The sequence below is a fragment of the Copadichromis virginalis genome, linkage group LG18 (assembly GCF_057382275.1).
Source record: "Copadichromis virginalis isolate Kocher_CV1m ecotype Utaka linkage group LG18, C_Virginalis_male_GT1.1, whole genome shotgun sequence".
NCBI lineage: Eukaryota > Metazoa > Chordata > Actinopteri > Cichliformes > Cichlidae > Copadichromis > Copadichromis virginalis.
This window is the reverse complement of record NC_140635.1, coordinates 12,094,553-12,114,056: the sequence shown is the minus strand read 5'-3', so window position 1 is coordinate 12,114,056 and position 19,504 is coordinate 12,094,553. Positions and strand designations below refer to the sequence as shown.

At 42.1% G+C, this 19,504-nt stretch overlaps 1 protein-coding gene across 11 annotated transcripts in view; it reads left to right on the top strand.

The window, feature by feature from the left end:
• epb41l3b (erythrocyte membrane protein band 4.1-like 3b) overlaps positions 1–19,504 on the top strand; it is a 43,764-nt gene that overhangs the window by 17,459 nt on the left and 6,801 nt on the right. The window contains exons 4-24 of one of the 11 annotated variants that reach the window (XM_085440020.1): positions 64–168; positions 398–440; positions 559–634; positions 846–1,064; positions 2,936–3,023; positions 4,232–4,276; positions 4,914–5,066; positions 7,336–7,433; positions 7,871–8,046; positions 8,311–8,516; positions 8,915–9,499; positions 10,849–10,902; positions 11,978–12,013; positions 12,448–12,513; positions 13,184–13,372; positions 14,088–14,147; positions 14,865–15,569; positions 16,392–16,424; positions 16,599–16,670; positions 17,961–18,044; positions 19,066–19,164. In XM_085440020.1, coding sequence (XP_085296146.1) covers positions 64–168; positions 398–440; positions 559–634; positions 846–1,064; positions 2,936–3,023; positions 4,232–4,276; positions 4,914–5,066; positions 7,336–7,433; positions 7,871–8,046; positions 8,311–8,516; positions 8,915–9,499; positions 10,849–10,902; positions 11,978–12,013; positions 12,448–12,513; positions 13,184–13,372; positions 14,088–14,147; positions 14,865–15,569; positions 16,392–16,424; positions 16,599–16,670; positions 17,961–18,044; positions 19,066–19,164 — 3,192 coding nt within the window. The remainder of the gene's footprint in view (positions 1–63; positions 169–397; positions 441–558; positions 635–845; positions 1,065–2,935; positions 3,024–4,231; positions 4,277–4,913; positions 5,067–7,335; positions 7,434–7,870; positions 8,047–8,310; positions 8,517–8,914; positions 9,500–10,848; positions 10,903–11,977; positions 12,014–12,447; positions 12,514–13,183; positions 13,373–14,087; positions 14,148–14,864; positions 15,570–16,391; positions 16,425–16,598; positions 16,671–17,960; positions 18,045–19,065; positions 19,165–19,504) is intronic. The other 10 variants (XM_085440009.1, XM_085440010.1, XM_085440011.1 and 7 more) reach the window with 10 other exon arrangements.

Here is a 19,504-nt window from a genome sequence, read left to right as displayed (position 1 = left end):
ATCAGTATACCCATCAAATGACTCTGCATTCAACATGTGCTTTTATTCTTTTTCTGTTCACAGAAACGAGCCAAGGGCCAGTTCCTCTTTGATAAAGTGTGTGATCACCTCAACCTACTAGAGAAGGACTATTTTGGCATTACATATAGAGATGTAGAGAATCAAAAGGTACTTTTTTTATTTTAAGGCAATCTTATTAACTAACATGTTATATATTTTTACTTGGAAAGTGGTTCATCGACGGTAGGAAATGAAGTTAAATGTTTCTTTCAAGAAGACATTTATAAGATAACTGTTACATATGCATACCAGGCAGGATTTCCCCCTCTGAGTTCTTGGTAATTTGCTCCCAAATTAGAGATGATTTCATGTTTCATCTTCTGTGGTTGTCTCGCAGAATTGGCTGGATCCTTCCAAGGAGCTGAAGAAGCAGATCAGGAGTGAGTGCAGCAATCCAGTGAAGCTACCTGATTGTTATATCCTCTGAATTTCCAAGTGAAGCCTTTGATGTTGTTGAATGTTGATTTTTAATCATTTGATGTTCTGTCGATACCTCAGCTGGACCCTGGAACTTTGCTTTCAATGTAAAGTTTTACCCACCAGACCCCTCACAACTGACTGAGGACATCACAAGGTCGGTTTTGCTGTCCTTTGCTTATGTTCTTCTATAAACCTTTTATAGACTTGGATGCATAAAAATGTACTTCTAGCACTTAAAAATCTCAGGAAGTTTTCAAAGAAATGAGAAAATCCAGACATTAGATATGATTTTTTTTTTTTAAAAAAAACACGAAATTGCAGTTTTGTTTACATATATATTGTATATTTTGTCCTCATTCTCTCAGGTACTACCTGTGCTTGCAGCTGAGGGATGATGTAGTTTCAGGTCGCCTGCCCTGTTCCTTTGCCACCCACACGGTGCTGGGCTCGTATACAGCGCAGTCCGAACTTGGAGACTATGACTCAGAGGAACTCGCCAGCGACTACCTCAGTGAACTGCGCTTCGCACCCAACCAGACCAAAGAGCTAGAGGAGAAGGTCATGGAGCTCCACAAGACTTACAAGTTAGTATCTGTAGTGCTATTTATTAATAGAAAGAGTCAGAAGGGTGTCAAATAGTCCAGTGAATTTATTATTGGTGGTCATAAACATGTCACTTTAAATTTCTTCTGTGGAAATGACACATGACATGTTCGTAGAATGTTTTTAGAAAATATAAACTGCTTTTCTCGTCTCACTGAATGGATCGCATATGATACATAGAACATAAAAGGACTAGTGCTGTCAGCGTTAATCTCGTTAAAATGATGTTAATGTCGTTAGTGAGTTAGCGCGTTAACGTCAGTTTAACGAAATTAACGTTGACAGCACTAAAAAGGACCCATCATTTTTTTTCTACTAATAAAATGCTCTGTTTGCATTTAGTGATGACGTGTGTAATAAGGTCCTCTGATCAAATTCTTCATAAATCTGAAGTTGAATTGCACATCTAGTTTTTATGTCATTATTAGGCCTTGAATCAATCTGTGAATCTGAGTGAACATTCACAATCTGACCTAAGTCTCTCTTTTGAGCCCCCTCATTCCCCTTTATTTCAATGATTTGTCTGTAATTTGATGCTGGTCCATTGGCTGCAGTGACATTTCCAGGATTAGGGTCTTAGACAATAGGGCTGCCACGATTTGTCGACTAGTCACGATTACGTCGACTATCAAAATCGTCGACGACTGATTTAATAGTCGACGCGTCGTTTGAAACTTTGTACGATCACAAAAGACGCAGGAATAAGTGGCAGGATTTAAGAGTGTAATAACGGACTGAAACAGAAGATGGCAGCATTGCATGTACAAGGATGTCAGCTACCGTTAAACCCCGAAGAAGAAGAAGCAGCTGTGTCCCAGAATTCATAGCGCGGCCCAGCTTAGTTTCCAACAATGGCGGCAGCTAGTTAGTTTTAATGTTACTCTTATTATTCTTTCTGGGTCACAAAATAAACGTTTAACATATTTTCAGGCGAGAATGTAGCTGTGTAAACCTCAAATATCTGCTCAGTTTATCAGGACACCACATATTTTCAAAAGCGCTCCGACGTTTTCGGAGACATCTGTTACCCACTAGCTCGTTAGCGAGCCGGGGGCTAGGCTCACTAGCGTTGTGAGAACACCGGACTCCCCGCAAATCGTTTTCAAACCCACCGCCGTCTTTCGCTACTCAGGTTAAATATATATGAGTCACTTAGATAACTTAAAATGTTATTGTTTGGCTTTTTTTTTTTTTTTAGTATTTTATTTGTTCCTGAGTAAATCAGTTTGTCTGAGATTAAAGTTATAGTTTTTACACAGCTGAATAAACGTCAAGCAGACAGCTGATTATCAGAAGTGTGAGATGCTCCAGAATATACTCCAGTGTCCTGTTATATTTTAGATAGCAAGGAGTTTATTAAACTTCACCGAAACAATCTGCAAATTTCATTAAAATTTAATAAACTATCATCTTGTCTTTATTTTTAGTTAGCACAGACCTTAAACACTTAAAGCTGTAAGTTAATGATAGTTATATAAGAGCAGATGCTGCTGGTGCAATAAGCTGTAGTTTTACGTCTAATGGATGATGATCTGATTAGTCGACTAATCGCAAAAATAATCGGTGACTAGTCGACTATCAAAATAATCGTTTGTGGCAGCCCTATTAGACAATCTAAAAATGGATACACTTAGAATTCTCAATAGAACTTCAGCTAAAAACATCCATGAAAACAGCCTTTTTCCAAAATCTTTCAAGCTATAATCCTGCTAATAATCCATGTAGAGATTTTCTCTCTCTCTCTCGTCACATTGGTCAGAAAGGTTTAAGTCTGCTTTTAAGAAAAAAAGAGAGGTTTAAATCTCTTTGCCTTACGTGTTTATGTCTGACGTGCTCTGTTGTGTGCATTCAGGGGGATGTCACCGGCTGATGCCGAGATGCACTTCTTGGAAAATGCCAAGAAGCTATCCATGTACGGTGTGGACCTCCACCACGCTAAGGTAGCAAATCGCAACAAATCTTAAGTATTTATTTATTAATATTTCTTACAACGTAATGATATATCAGTCTATAGAATTCAACCTAACTGGTTAATGTGAAGTCAAATGTGGAAATCGATTTAGTTGTTTTTTTTTAAAGGTTAACCTGTGAGTTTTTACAGCGTGCTTCATTATACATGCAAACCAAACAGTAACTTTTTTCCCCTCTTTACAGTCGACATGTGCAAGAAAGCAAACAACCATCGCTCAGTCTCATATTTACTCATTAAATAGGAAGTTAACATTGGCACAGAGTCTAAAAGTCTCTCTCCCACCAGTACATGAATATATCGCTAATTTACACAAATGAGAGGCTTCACCTTTATGTGAGGTTAGAATAGTCTTTGTGTAAAAGATGGACTTAGCTACCACGATATCACAGAGGCCTAAGATAAAAACACCAAAATGTAAAAACTAGTTATTTAATTTGTTACTATAAACAAAGAGGTGGAGCTGAAGGACTTTCACCTCGTCAGACGTGGTGGGTGTTTCAAAACAATTCATGTTTTTCAGAATGTGGACGTAAACTGTTTTTGGCGTTTTCTGTGTGAGGTCTTATACAAACACATCACCCATGCAGTCGGTATTGACGCTTGCTACCACAACACTGCTGCTTCAGACACATCATGGCTGCCACAGTAATGCCTCAATTTAACATGCCACCGCTGCTCCCCTGACTGACTGACATTGTGTCACTGTTGCCTCTCTGGGGATGGGATGGGTTTAAGAGGGGCGATAGGTGGGAGGGGGTCTGGAGCCCAGCTTGACTTGGATAATTTCCCATCTGTTTTATTCTACTGTCCAGATTGGATCAAATATGTCACTAGAAAACGGGCGGTAAAAACAGAGAGCTGGTGTAGGACAGCGGGGCCGCTGTTGTCATAAAAGAAAATTACAGCCATCAGTCTTCTTGATATGAATCTGTTATCAAATGTGCTTTGAAAGTCAAAAAAGGGTCTAGATGCACATGATGGGGAGGAAATTGCCTTCACAGATTTAGATCAGAATAGAGGAGATGACAGAGATGCGGAAGCGGCCTTGATCAAACGAGCAGACATCAATGCTCAGTGTTGCTTCTGTGAGTCACAGTTTTGATACACGAGAAAAAGATGTACATATCAGACCAGCATCCCTCTTTTGTCTTCTCTCCTCTCTCACTAAATGCAAAGTTGGTAGGGAATCTCTATGAATGCTTGGCTCCAGCTGAGGGAGAGGTAAGAGGCTGCTTTCCATGTGCTTTGCCCGAATGAGAGTGTGTGTCTATGTGGTCTCTACTTGTGCATGGTTTCCTTCAAAGGTGTCATTTTAAGCACCCCACAAATCACTTAAGGCTGGTTGTTCATGCTTTGGATCAGCGCCTGCCTTTTCAAAACGTCGTCATTCATTTTTACCTGCTCATCTCATGCTTTGTGCAGTGAAGAGCGTCATTTTTGTGCTTCATCCACCATTTCCCGAAACTTCACTGTTCCTTTTGCCAGTTGGAACCCCTTCAGTCTTAATCCAAACTCCACACAGCCTGCATAGAAGAGTTTAGAGTGCCATATGCCTGAATCTACTCTCCACCTGCCTGCTTAACCCTGTTATTATCACAAACCTGGCTCTTATCTTAAACTCCACTTTGTCCTGCTGTGCACCGTCACCTAAACGCCTCCCGTATATCCTGTAGAGTCTATGGAAGTTCATATTTTAGAGACCACAAAAAAGAAAAAGAAAACGGTGCCGTGGTCAGTGAACTTCTTTGTAAAGCTTGTCAAGGACTTTGTGTTAAATAACATCTTGTAAACAATATTTCAAACATAACGTATTTCCATATTTTGCTTTGTCGTGTGTTGATGTTTGTGTTGTTTCCAGGACTCGGAGGGTGTGGAGATTATGCTGGGAGTTTGTGCAAGTGGCCTACTCATCTACAGAGACAGGTTGCGGATCAACAGATTCGCCTGGCCCAAAATCCTCAAAATCTCCTACAAAAGGAACAACTTCTACATCAAAATCCGGCCCGGCGAGGTAAAGATACGTTATGAAGATACTGGAAATGACTTTCTTGCAGCAGCAAACATAAACTAGAAACCTTTTTGAAATTGTGTATCAGCTATAAAGACCAGTAATTTAAATTCTAACACGTGTTGTTGCCACTACATTCATAATACCCCATCTCTGCTATGTGTGCATTGTAGTCTGTAGCTGATTTATGTTGGAAATATGAATATAAAATTAGGGCAGGGAATTGGGTGATTGTAAAATGTGTCATTGAGATCTGTGGCAAAAGTACAGCACTGGGATTTCACTATGCTTAAACTAAAAAAAATACATATTTATAGAGCACTTTTAAAAATCCACAACACAAGGACAGCAAAAAAGCAGTCATGGGCCTGATCGTGCCATCCATTATATGCTTTATTTGACTTGATTGCTAAGTCGAATGGTGGGATGGAGGTATGTTGGTGTGCACTTCCTCTTGCTTGGAGACTAAAGCAATATTCTGAAGAGCAATGGACCACTCAGCTGGAGTAGAGAGAGACTGAGTAACAACAACTTAGCTCTCAGTTGCCTGGCTGGGCGTCTGCATTCAGCCAGTAGCTACTAAAAACCCTGTGGCAGCAGTGGGTAGCACTTCTTCTGGACTTCATGAAACATCTCTAAGAGCTGATGAGTTTTTGAACAACCTCCAGGGTTAAGAATATAATGGAACCACTATATGTAATTTAGAGGCAGATGATTTTAACTTTGATTTATTTTTGAATGGCTGCACTTCTAAATATTGAATGCAGCTTTACCAATTATTGCTCTTAGCTTTTGCAAGTATTAAACAAAGTAAGGCATCTGCATTTAAACTAAAGCTGTCTTGTTTAGCATGTTTGTTTCAAAGGTTTTCAAAGGGGACACTAGATTGCACACAGTCAGTCAAACTTCAGGGATGTCAATCTGTCTGGTTAGGATATGTTAACCAGTGTGAATTCATTTCCTCTACCTTGGTGCACAGTGGCAACAACAAGACAAGCACCAAAAAAGAGAATTGTTTTGCGGGTGGTGGCAGCAAACCATTGCGCCTCCCGTCGTCTCTCCTGATTACTTTTGGTTTTCACTTGTGCCCTTGTCACTGCTGATAGCATGACCTGCTGGTACCTGCAGCCCTGTCAGGTTGCACAGGTAGTGCAGCTCCTCCAGGATGGCGCATCCGTACATGCTGTTGCAAGAATGTTTGCTGTGTCTCAAGAGTATGGACAAAATACCAGGAGATGTGCTCGTGCACCATTCATCCTGTTTCTCCTCACATAAAGCAGCAGATGCTTGTTGTGCAGCTGGGTTGAAGCTCTTCAGTCCAACTCTCCCTTAATAGCCCCCATTTCCTCACATCAGACAGCAAAAGTCTGTAGCCATCACCATTCCCTTTATGTGGGCTGTCTTGTTGTTGCTTCTTCAGTGCACTTGTAGTCACTTTGATTTGCACAAAAACAAATGAAGCAATGGTTTCTGCTTCACAGTGTCACCTTATTTTATTTATTTTTAGTAGTTTGCATTTACAGCTTAAAAATAGCAAACAACTAACAACAGTTACATTTAGAAGCAAGCAAGGTTGTAGCTCCTCGACAACGATACTTTAACATCAGCTTCCTTCTAAATGTGACAGTGCTTAGTTGCTGGATTTTTCAAAGTGCATGTACTTTTACTGCAAAGGGAATTAATTTCAGTGTCTAGAGCAACCGGGGAGAGCGTTTATCGGTGTTACACACACACACACACACACACACACCATCTGTACCACTGATACTCTGAGGAAACTTGACTCAAACGCCATCAAGCTTAACTTTACTATATTTAGTACTTTCAAAAGCTAACCGTAATAATGAAAGTGACTTCATGCAGTAATTTGACAATAAATCAACAGTTCAGTTACTGTTTCATGTATGAAAGAAGAATGAAACCAAACATTCCTAGAATAGTTGACATCAGTTCTTGCAGAAATCTCATGAAGTAGAGAAGAGCCAATAACTGCTGCTGCCTCTGGGCATCTAGCAATTACTGGCTAAGTTCAGCAACGCTTTGGGGAAAAAGAAAGTTGGGTGAATTTCCTTCTTTGTTTTCAAATGTTAATTTAAGTGAACAGAATTCATTACGGTATTATCAAGCTAGAATGCAAAGCAGTTATCCTTTTAATTAAAGACAAATACCTTATAAAAACACATTAATATGATTAGGGGGAAAAGTAATGAATTGTGATTGTCAAAGGGATCTCCATGGTGACTCATACCACAGCATTTTGTCTCACTTGCAGTTCGAGCAGTTTGAAAGCACGATTGGTTTCAAGCTTCCAAATCATCGTGCTGCCAAAAGGCTCTGGAAAGTCTGCGTGGAACACCACACCTTCTTCAGGTAAGAAAAAGCAACAGACCTGTGATGAGAACACAGCATTGAGAAGTTTTAATTATAAATAATATGTGCACCTCGGCAGCTCAAGCTTATTCTCCACTCAATACCATGCATAATACATTGTTTCCCAAATGAATTTGTGAATCAGACATGTGATCGTACAGCTTTGTCGGCACAGATTTACTGCTAATCATTATACACGAATTCATGTCGTGAGAGAAGCATCGTCCAGACTCTTAATAGTTGTTGCCGTTTTGAAAACATGCGAAGTTTGTTCGTTTAAGCAAAAAAAAAAAAGGGAGGTTTTGAGTAGCGTGCTCAGCCCCACGGCTCTCTGGGGAATGTTCACTAAAGTAGCAGTTAGCGTTTCAGAGCACTATGCTTAAATCTGTGTTTTTATTTTTGGTTTGAATAATGTGAGTGTTGATAACTTCTGACAGGCTCGTATCCCCCGAGGCACCCCCAAAGAAGTTCCTGACTCTCGGCTCCAAATTTCGCTACAGCGGCAGAACACAGGCTCAGACACGCAGGGCCAGTTCTCAGATCATCAGACCTGCTCCGTTCTTTGAACGCACCTCCAGCAAACGCTACAACATGTCCCGCAGCTTAGATGGAGGTGAGGTGTTGGTTTTTCCAGAGACAGAGATTCTTGGATGTGTTTCTGTACAAGAGAAAGTTGCTATGCCTCGGGAAAGTGGAAGAAAAATATTTTCACCTGACTGTTAACGTAGCTGTTAAATTTTTGGTGCATGTTTAGCAGCACAGTGACAAATGCATAAAGGATATAATAGCAGCAATGTCCAGGAGCAAATCAAAGCTTTTTCACAGTGAATGACATGCAGTTGGCCATCACATCCATCTTTGTCCTCTGGTGTTTCAGCTCCAATTATGGAGAACCACGAGACCCTGATGAAGGACAATGCTGCTGACGGGGAAGCCAAAGTCATTGCCAAGGGAGACATTATCACCACTGTAACAACTGAGAAAAAAGCAGAGGAAGAGAAGGCTGAGGAGGGGGACGCTAAGAAGGACACAGCAGAGACACCAGAACCTGCTGCCACATCACCGCTCAGACAAGACACAAAGGTAAGTTGCTGTCCACATTTAGACTTCAAGGACTTCAGAGACATTGGATGTTTTCTGTTTGATTCAGAGAGGTGCTACACGTGAAAGACTAAGATTGTTTCTTAGAAGCTGCAGTTATTATGTTTTAAGCCCTTTCTGAGATTTTAATTTTGCTTTCTTTCTTAATAGACTTCTTCTTGGCTGATGAGAATTTCCCACTTGCTATCAGCTTAACCCTCTGCAGTAGACAAGGCCAAATGCTTTTTCTCATTTTCTGTGCGCTTTACTAATTAGCTTTTCTTTTCTTGTTTTTCCTTTGACCCTCACACTATACTCGTGTGTGTGCTCATGCTTATTCGCCCCCTTCCTTTCCCCTACACACACACGGCCATCTCTTCATTGTCATTTCCCTCCGTCAGTGCACCCCTCATGCATTCACATCTGACCCCCTCCGTTCTGAGCTCTCGCTCCCTTCATCCCCCATTTCATCAACTAAAGTACGGCGCAGGCACAGGGAGAACGCCCGCAAGCGAGCTTCATCAGTCAGTCCAGTCAAGAGCAGTACCGGGTGCCGCCGCCGGCAAGCCCGCGCCGACCATAAAGCCGCCCTGCTGGAGGAGCAGGCTCTGCTTTTGTCAGCCCGCAAGCAGAGGCTGGAGCAGGGCAAGAGCCGGGGCGGCACGCTCTTCTCCTTCTCCCTGCACCTGCCCGACCTGTCGTCCATCCTAGATGAGGATGGCTACATCACATTCCCTGACCTGTCAGAGATGCGCTTCCTTCCTGAGTGTGCGCAGAACTTCCTCCCCATTAAGTCACCTTCACTCATCCCCTGCTTCCTTTTCATCTTCTTCTTCCTGCTTTCCACTTCCTTCTCTGTGCCCTATGCCCTCACCCTCTCCTTCCCGCTGGCGCTGTGCCTCTGCTACCTGGAGCCCAAGGCAGCCTCCCTGACCGCCTCCCTAGCCCAGAGTTACCATGACCATGACAGTTCAGAGGAAGAGGAGGTGTGTTTTGCGGACGCCTGTATGTTCCAGTACCCGCCCCTGGCTTAGAATGACAGTCCATGATATCGGTTAACCCCTTACCGTGTCCTCTGCCGTTTCACCAGTTCAGAGTCGACCTGGAGACTGTCTGTCCCAGTGTCTGTCAGTCTCCTACTTTCAGAACCTCATCTCTGCCCAGTCACATTCATCCTGTAGACTACATCCTCATCAGCATCACGAGTACACGGAGATGAACTTGCAAGTCTCACCATCTCATATTTGATGTATGTTTAAAGAGAGGGTTAGACACAAATAGTCAGGGACATTAAGAGCTTCTGAGCTGCTTCAGTGACACGTTACCATGAACTCTCACTGAAGAAAAAAACAGTTCATCATGTGACTATTTCACTATCTGAATGAGCACATTGTGTTTACAGATTATGAGTATCAGAAGAAGTCACCTGTCTTCATTTAGTCACTAATCCTTCACCAAACCCCACAAAGAAAAACACGGCTTTTGTGGCTAACCCATCTCAGTGTTATCATGTACATTCAGGGCTTTTATAGATTAAACCGTTATCCATACCAGCTGCATGGGAACACATCCATATATATCTGCACTCAGTCTCTCTGCATTGCGTCCAGAAGAGCAGCACTAATTAAAATGAATCATTCAAACAGAACATCAGCTGAAAAGGGCACCGAGTGTTTCGGTGAAGAGGCTTGCCATGTGGAGTGCAAAGATGTGCTACCTTTCCCTCAAGCAGCACTCTTTGCAGTCACCAATTATGAGTGTAGTGTAATACACGCTGTGATGCAGAGAGACGGTGACCGATAAATACATCCTAATCACCCCAGCATGCATGACGTGAGAGGAGGGGGAGGGCCTGAAAGTCAGGTTACTGTTCGGCAACAAATTTTTACTGTCAAGTGTTTTGTGTTTGTACAGTGACTACACAGCAAATGTCATATCCACGTGGAGTGATTGACATAAACCAGGATGTAGCCTCTCGTAATCACAAATTTGTATTATTGATTTAAAAAATATATATCAAATGTTACCCTGAAATGTCAAAGTGACTGACCGAAGGTTTCATCTTCCTCTGAGTCTGTTTTGCTTCTGCTTATTTTTCATTTGCTTTTTAACTGTTTGTTTTGTGGTTGTTCTTTTGCAGAACGTATCTGCAGTATTGTCTAATAATCTGTAGCTGACAGTGCAAACAGCCAATGCATTTCCATCTTCCCCATTATTGTGGCTATGAAGAATTTCTGTAGAGCATAAATGCAAATAGTCAAAAGTTCACAAGTTTGGTTGTTCTTGTTTTTCTTGCTTTCGACTTGGACCCGTTTGGGTGTGTCTGTGAATGCAGACTGACAGCGAACAAACTGATTTTGCCTTTGATGGAGAGATGACCGCTACAGAGGTTTGTACACAAAGAAAACCATCATAATTAAGGCATGCAGGAAATACAGAATAAAAAGGAAAAGCAAGGAAGTGCCGGTGAATTATAGGTCTGGTAACCACTGAAACGTTTTTTGCGAAAATGCAAAAGTCGTGTATGTCGTGCTCTGGATCTTGTTATGCCATTTTAGTTCCTTCCCTTTTTTATGTATTAAAATGCATGTCACAGTATCTGCACTTTTATCTCTTTATCAGTCTTTTCTACAGACTCCATTAATACTGACTGTTGGCTAAGCCCTGCACCTGTTGCAGTGTCTGTTGATGATAGACTTTAATTTGTAATACCTAAAAACAAAAGCGTTTTTTAAACGAAGAGGATTTCAGACAGGCTTCTTGTGTCTGTCTGATTTCATCATCTGAAGTGAAAAATATTGCCAGATTCTGTTAGCTTAAGCTCCTGTAATACGCTCATTTTGGCCATAAAGGGGGAGACATAACCATCCCAAACTAATTTGGATGTTTCTATCTAATCGCTTCTGAAGTCTGGCAGCATCAGAAATAGCTGTTGCTAGAAGCTAATGGCTAAATACTGGTGGTTACACTTAAAGTCAGAAAAGAGCTTTTTAAAGAAAAACTCATCACACAAGTCAACGTCCACTTGGTTTGTGGATGTTGGTAATACTTGTTCATTGATTTAAGAATAAGCTCAATAGCTGTGTAGTATAGAGCAGAGAAAGTCACTGTTTATTCAGTTTCTTCCACTTTTTGATTTGGAAAGTTGAAATGAAATCAGCTGCCTGATAAAACTTGCTGTCAGTCCTTTTAAACCTGTGGAAAGATCCAAAGGTGGACATGGCTGCAGTTCCTTGTTACATATTTTGTCGTGGACTGTAGTTGTTCAGAGCCGGGGATTAGCTAACTGTCAGTTTCTGTTCATTATCTTTACCCGTTCCTTCCCTCTCTTACCTCTGCTTGCTTGTCCTTGTTGCTCGCTTTCTCTTTCCCTTCACCTGTTTTTTCCATCTGCGTCTCTTCTTTAATAGCGCATTACTGTCTTGTCTCACTGTCTCTATGCTTTCCTCCTTACTTGCTGCCAGTCTGAAGCAGATGAGGACTCTGAGATGCGGACGCAGGTACACCGGGCTTGCTTCGCAGCCCTGCTCAGTGCATCACACCGACATCAGATGCACTGAGCCGCTCACAAATCAGCCATCAGTCATTTTGTTCAATCCATCTGCCTTCGCTTGCCTGTTGCTGCTGCTGCTGCTGATGCTCACTATCATACCTTACATCAGACTCTTGCTTAAATCCACTGCGCAGACTTCTGCTGCTTTTTTGTGGAGTCGTGGTTATGTTTAATTTCCTGCTGTTGCTACACCCAGGACTCAGATTTCAGTTTTCAAGGTTCTTCATAACCTGTAACTTTTCAGTGCGTTGAAGCTTACCCTCATTTGTCAGTCATACTGTACAAACCGAGGCTCCCAGTTTCTCCTAAAACTATTTTGATTTTAATAAAGCATCTAATTCCCTTATTTACAGTTCCTCTCCCCCTTTCTTGTCTTTGCAGTATAGTTTCATAAGACGAGTAAAAGGGGAAAACGTTTTTATCAGACATAGTAATCTGATGCTAGAGGTTGGTAAGAAAAAAAATGCATGACTGAAATGTGCATGCAGGTTACTTTGGTAAGAGGAAACCTAACTGGTAATCGAAGTGGTAACAGATGTGTCTGATGAGTGGCTGCTAGTATTTGAGATTTTGGGGAGTTAGACTTGCTGTGAGCATCCAAATGCATTCTTATGACAAAACAGGCTAAGTTGAAATAGGTCATTATTAACCTTGAATGAGATTTGGGAGTGTTCTTCTTAACTAAACCTATGAAACTAAATCTGTAAATCTCTGCATGAAACCAGTCCCCCCCGCCCCAGAAAATTAAGCTAGTCTTAAATGCTTCTTTAGCATTTCAGTACAAGCTGCTACTTTCTTAACAGCTGCCATGTGGGTGTACCTTTTTTTGCTTTTGTTTTGCGTTTTGTGCTAGCTGCTGCACAGGTAGCCTGGACAAAGTCCTAAACAGGCCTGTGAACAATAAGTATGAAGAGCCGAGGAAGCAAATAATGCAACTGATTTAGGTCTGCGGAAGTTTACGTCGCAGATCTTTTCCGAGCTGCATTTTATGCTGTCCGCGTATTTTTGGTAATTCTTTGGAAATGCAAGCTACCATTGCGTACATGAAGCATGGCCGTCGTTCCCTCCGCGCTGCTCCTGCCCTCATCATTGTATCACGGTTGATCGGCCACTTTAGGACACAGAGCCTCCGGCGGAGGTCGTCAAGCACCAAACCAACATCAGCGAATTGAAGCGTTCCTTCCTGGAGACCGACGGAAGCATCGCCACGCCCGGTCTGACAGAGTGGGAGAAGAGACTCTCCTCGTCCCCTATGCGCTCACCTAGATCGGATGAGGCACCAATGATAGAGCCGCTGGAGCTGGATGTAAGCTGCAGCACCACAGCAGACTGAATGATGGCATGTGTGTGTAGAGCATGACATCACCAAGGAGATTTCCTTTGGTTTTTTTTGCTTCAAAAAAAAAAAAAAGTAGTCAGTTCAGGATTTAGTGCACATTGACTCATAAAGCAGTAAATTTAATATTCATAATGAGCCTAGATTTTTATTTTTTCTCAAACGGTGCAAGTGTGGTCACACATTTTGCATCCCAAATGGTTTTAGTGCATATGAAAGGAGACGATGGGCACCTTGACAGAGGAGAATTATCTGTAAAGTTATTCAGAGCTGAATAAAGTTAATTTCAGTGAGTGTGTTTCTCTTTCCCTCTTATCAGCTCATGTCTTCGGTAACTGATTATCATATTAATTTGTCTCGGTAATGGATGATGAAGTCATTAATCAGTGGTGTGATTGTTGTGCTCAGTGACATGTGCATTTTTATCAGAGTTTCTCCTTTACTTGTGATGTGTAAAATTATCTGATGGACTTGCACAGGACAAATGAGCGGCACTAATTAAAGTCTGAAGACGAGTCACTGACAACCAGTGTGTCTGACTAAAAGGCAAGAAGGTGAAGGAGCTTTAGGATCCAGAGTTGCCACAATGGAACATGCGGTTCCACTGGTTCTGCCCGTTCTTGTATTTTTCTTGAATATATGTGACTTTCTTTAAATGTCTATTTATGTTTTGTTCCCTCTGCAGACTAAAGAAGATGAGCCAGCAGCAGATGAGACAAAAGAGGTGGAACCTAAAATCACTGAGGTAAGCTGCTTCCACTGAGTTAATATTGAACATGTGTGAGACTTGTTGTTTTTGTTTGTTTGTTTTTACCTTTATCTATGTGGAGTTACTTGTAGCTTGTGGTTCTTTGAAAGAACAGTGTTTCTGTCAATTTCTGCTTTTTTTTTTTTTCCCCCTCAACACTCTCTAAGCTTTCTTTGGCCGCTGTTTGAAAGCTTTTAAAACGTCCTTTTTGTCTTTTCAAGTTTAGAAACCGCTAAAGACTCATTAGTTCTTATAGTGACAGTACCTCTGTCTCTGCGGAGGGACACTAGAACTTGCAGCTCTTGGAGAAATTGAAGTGTGATTACTAAGAGCTGCAAATTGCCTGTGGTCGTTGAGAGTAGGACGCCGTTGTGGTGCAAATGCATGTTTTTTCCAGATTTGATTGTAGTTGAACAAACCATTAAACTGTTGTAAGAATTTAAATTGACTTGACCACATCCACAAAAGTTGGTTAGCAAATCACAGAAAAACAACAGAAGAAATCTCAAATTAAACCTATGGCCAGTGTTTAGGACTGCCCAGTCTTTAAATGTACTGAAATATGTAAAATGTTATGTTAAGTTTGTTTAGCAAAAGGTGTGTGTGTGTGTTTTCTCCTTGTGCGTTCTTTATTTCTGCTGTGTATTGGCTTTGTCATGTCCTCTGTCTACTAACTTGAACGATCCATGTCCAATAAGCCAAGTGTCTCCCCAGGCAGCAAGTTATCTGGTGAAATATGTGGTGGATAGTATGACAGCTGATGGGCCCACCTCCTCTGGGCCTCATGGGATTAGTCTGTCAACCACTATGGACGACGACGTCTTTATGGACGGGACCCTGAGGGAGGTGGAGGAGAAAACCCCTGAGTCCCAGGACGAGGTGTCAGAGAGGTTGGTGGTGAAGGTCAGCCCCGGAGCTATGAGACAAGAAGTGTCCCAAGCCATCAGCGACAAGAAAGGGACGCTAATTATCCTGAAGGACGCCGAGGATAAATCAGACACTGAGGGCAAAGAGAAAAGTGCTGTCCCTGGAGAGTTTAAAGCTGATGAGCATGTAATGCGGATGGCTTCTAAAGAGGAAGAAATCCCCAGAGCAGACACTTCAGTTGTTACAGAAGCTCAAACTACAGCCGCCAAGATGCTGAGTCCGAAGGTGGAGATAAAAACAGACAGCATGACTCAGATTAAAGGCATTGACTCGCCTAAGAAGGCTATGGCATCATGGATCTCTGAGGAGGTGAAGACGGAGACTCCAGAGTTCATCAGTATGTCAACAAAGGAAGTAAAAGATATGAAGACTTCTGATGGACTACAGGAGAGAGCAGAAATCTTCACTTTCAAAGAAGTCCAGTCTGAGCAGTCAAAGTCCAGCCTGACTCAGATTACAGTTTCTGAATCTTCAACTACATCTTTAGTTGTGGTACTGTATGAAAACTAAAAGTAACTATTCAGTTTTGGCTGCCTCCCCTCATATCTCCACCACCACCACCCGCTGCCTAGCCCCATTTACTGCCTTCACTCCAGCAGCGACCAAACCGGTCTAATAACTCAAGCCCCGTGCATGGCTAACAGTCCCTTAACACCTAGCGTTTACACGCATTCTTGCCAAACCGCTGGTTTCTTTTGCAGTCGGGCCCGCTGCTTCTTTTTCAGTGCAGCTGCTTTGGGTTTGTTTTTGAGTTTTGTTGACAGCTAACAGCTTGCCTTACAGTAGCAGCTAACTCCCGCAGCTGATAAAGGAAGAAATTGGGTCTCTGTCTGTTTCTACAGCTCTGCTAAGCGACACCATTTCTTTCTTTCGGTTCCGTTATCAGTTCCCTGAAAGCGGTGACTTCATAGCCCTGGCTCGGTGCCACTGCTGCAGCTTTCATCCTCCAAAATCCCCTCTGCCTCATAAACAGGTCGGGGGGGGGAAATTGTATGGATCTACCCGAGAAGAGATTTCACTGTTCTTATGGAGCAGTTTTGAAAAGCAGATTAGTGGAAATTTGCTCCTAGTGGATTTAGTGATTCTAAAACCGGATTTTTGTTTAAAGGATTTAGGATTTGTCATAAGTCAGCACATTTAATAAGTTACATAATGGTATTCCATACAATCATTACATTATTTACTTTTCAGTCCCTTTTTTCCTTTTCCATGCTCTCTCCTTTGGCTCTTTAAATCCAGACTGTGACTTTTGACTGTTCCCTCTTCACCTCTCTCTCTCTGTTCTTGTGTCCATCCATCTTCCTGTCCCATTAGTCTACGTTGGAGTGTGTTTCCTCCTCTCAAAAGGTGACCACTGCTCTCTGGCCCTTACAGTAAATAAGTATTGGAACACAGGTTGTATGTAATTGTTGTACTGGTTGTACACGTGCTCATAACTAACAGTTGTTCCCTTTACAGGTTTGAATTTGCCCTGTGTGTTTGAATTTTGACATTATCTAATGATATAATTATCATTCACAGGCACCAGCTGGTCAGGAGGAGAAACCGGTGATAGAGACGGAGGCACTCCCAGCCAAGTCTGCAGGGCCATCGGTAAATATCCAGACCACAGAGGCTGTACAGGCCGAGCAATCGCACCCTACAGCAGAGCCACAAGCCATGAAAATGCTGGGGAGCTAAGCTTAACAGATGTAGAGGTGGAGGCACCGATGTTAAAAAATGGCAATGATGGGTTCAGATTTACTCTTCCTGATTATATTAGTGGTTATGGAAAGCAAGGAGAGCTGCCTTTAACAGAGGAGGAACCCGATGAAGAAAAAAATAAGAGGTTTTTGGAGTCTTTAGAAAAGAAGTTTGCAGCTTTTAAACATGCAGGGGAGAAGAAGCACACAGAAGTGAAGAACAGGGTTCAGTTCTCTGATGAGGTACAATTTTTCAAAGAAGAATTCCCCGTAAAGACAGAAGATGGTATGGAGGTGGATGAAGAGGTGGTGGAATGTTTTCCAGTGGCCCCTGAGTGTACAGAGGATGACTCAAAGAAACTTTCAGAGATGTCAAACCGTTTGCCGTTTGAAAAAGAGAAATATTACCATGTTAAGATGGAAAGCCCAGAAGATGAAACGGAGGAAGCAGAGGTTAAACCCTTGGCTGTAAAGAAGGGAGTACCTCACAAGTATGACAATAAAGAAGTGAATTTGCAAAAAATGGAAGAAAATGAGTCAGAAGGGAGAGGAGATATGATGGCATCAGAAGAAATTGTAGAGGGCAAAGCACTGGAAAAAGAAACTGAGGTGCGAGGCCAGACAAGCCCACACAAAGGGACTCTATCTGAACTCCTTAGGTCACACACACCAGCTTCCAATTCGCCTTCTGCTGTGCCTCGGTTGGAGGTAACATTGCATAAGCTTCAGACGCCTCAGCCTCATTATTACAGACTCACCATCTCCCCCCGCATCACGGCCCACCACTAGTAATCGATCTAGCTCTGCCAAACGCATGGATTTATTTCTCAAGCTCCTAACTCCGCAGTTTGTTGCTGTGCAGATCAGCTGACCTTTTAATTGATGTGGTGCACACACTTGATAGAAAACTTGTGATTCCCGTTCTTCAGTGTCCTCCCCTGCACTGGATGAGGGACTAACACATGACTGCATGCTCTTTTAGAGATCTGAGGCACTCGGTGACCATCCTTGGCTTAGCTTATTAGCATTATTTTAGTCAATGTGATTTACTTATTTTAAGAACAGAAGCACACAGTTAACAGTGAACACCTGTAGCATTTGATTTCAGGCATAACATCTGACTCAGGTAGGGTGCTTTTCATAATGCTGGTCTTCCCCTGCAGGCATTTATTTGTCCCTGTTTTGTGTATTTGTCAAACAGAGTCCCGACATTACCGCAGTGGCTACCAAAGACATGCCCGTGATCCACACTGAGACAAAAACGATCACCTATGAAGCTGCAGAGGTACATGTGACCACAATGTGTGACTGTCGTAGTTATTGGATGGCAGTGATGGAGGAATAGTGTACGAGTTGGTATAAGAAATTTAGCAGTAGCAACAGCAGGATTTGAGGTGAACTGACAATCATGTTGCAGAGCAGCACTCGTTCACTGAGTGCAGTGTTTGCATTTGCCTGGGAGGTCAAATATTAACCCGACTTTTAGCGCCATTTTGCTCCCCACTACCTCTTGTGAGAAATGTTTGTTTTGAAGCTTAAAGCTGCATTGTGTTCAGCTGCTAGCTTCTGACTATAATCTGCTTGGTGAGCAGCCAGCATTTAATGGAGAACAGTTATCAGAAACGCAAAAAGAAAAAAGGTACAGCAACTGCCTGCTGTGACAGCAGACGACCAGTGAGAGTGAGTCAAAACACTGAAGTTACTGGAAAGTCTGAGCAGTAAGAAATGAGATAAAAACACATTTTTGAAGCTTTGTAGAGCTGATGGGAACTGCAGCAGTTGGAGTTACTGCAGCTTTAAAGCTCAACTATAAATTTTCATGGATTAGCGATGGATTAAGTCAGCGTTTGTTAAATGGGGTACTCGCATCCCTTAGGCATGCTTTTAAAAACTGCAGGGGGGTAAGTATGTCTACCTCTGCCAAGGATGTTATGTGATTGGTTCAGTTTGTTTGTTTGTTTGTTTGTTTATAGCAAACAGTGTGGCTCACTTAAAACCACCAAGAGTTATCGTCTGACCTGCAGTTTGTCTCACTGTTTGTCTTCAGCTGCAGACTTGGCTGAAACACACTACCTGCACAGCAACAGACACACACAGTTATCTACTATATGGTGGGAAAAGTCAACATGTAGCAGCATGCAGCACAATCCAGATAATTTTCTCAGGAGTGAACTAAACGTGAATGAGTTTGAGCTTTGAGGTTTCCACTAATCAGTATTTATTGGAATTTAAAGAAGGTAGTACTGCTGCTGTGTTTAGATGGTTTTATGTGCAGTGCTCATGTAGAGTGTTTTGTGTATCAACAGGTTGAGACTAACGGTGATGCAGACCCCGGAGTGTTGCTGAGTGCTCAGACGATAACCTCAGAGACCACCAGCACCACGACAACCACACACATCACAAAGGTCAGGGCACATCTGTTGTTGCTTTAGACCAGGGGTGTCAAACTCAAATACACAGTGGGCCAAAATTCAAAACTGGAACAAAGTTGCGGGCTAACATTAATATTTATTGAAAAAAAAAAAATCTTCCTCCAGATATAAGAATGAATCTTTTCTTATGGACTCAAACAAGTTTTGCTGAAAAACTGAATATGGAACAAGCAAAGCTTAATATTAAACAATATATATATATATTAGCTGTATAACACCAGTAGGCCAGCTCTAATAGTAATTTGGTATGGCTTCGCGGGCCAAATGTAATTAGGCTGCGGGCCAAATTTGGCCAGAGTTTGACACCTATGCT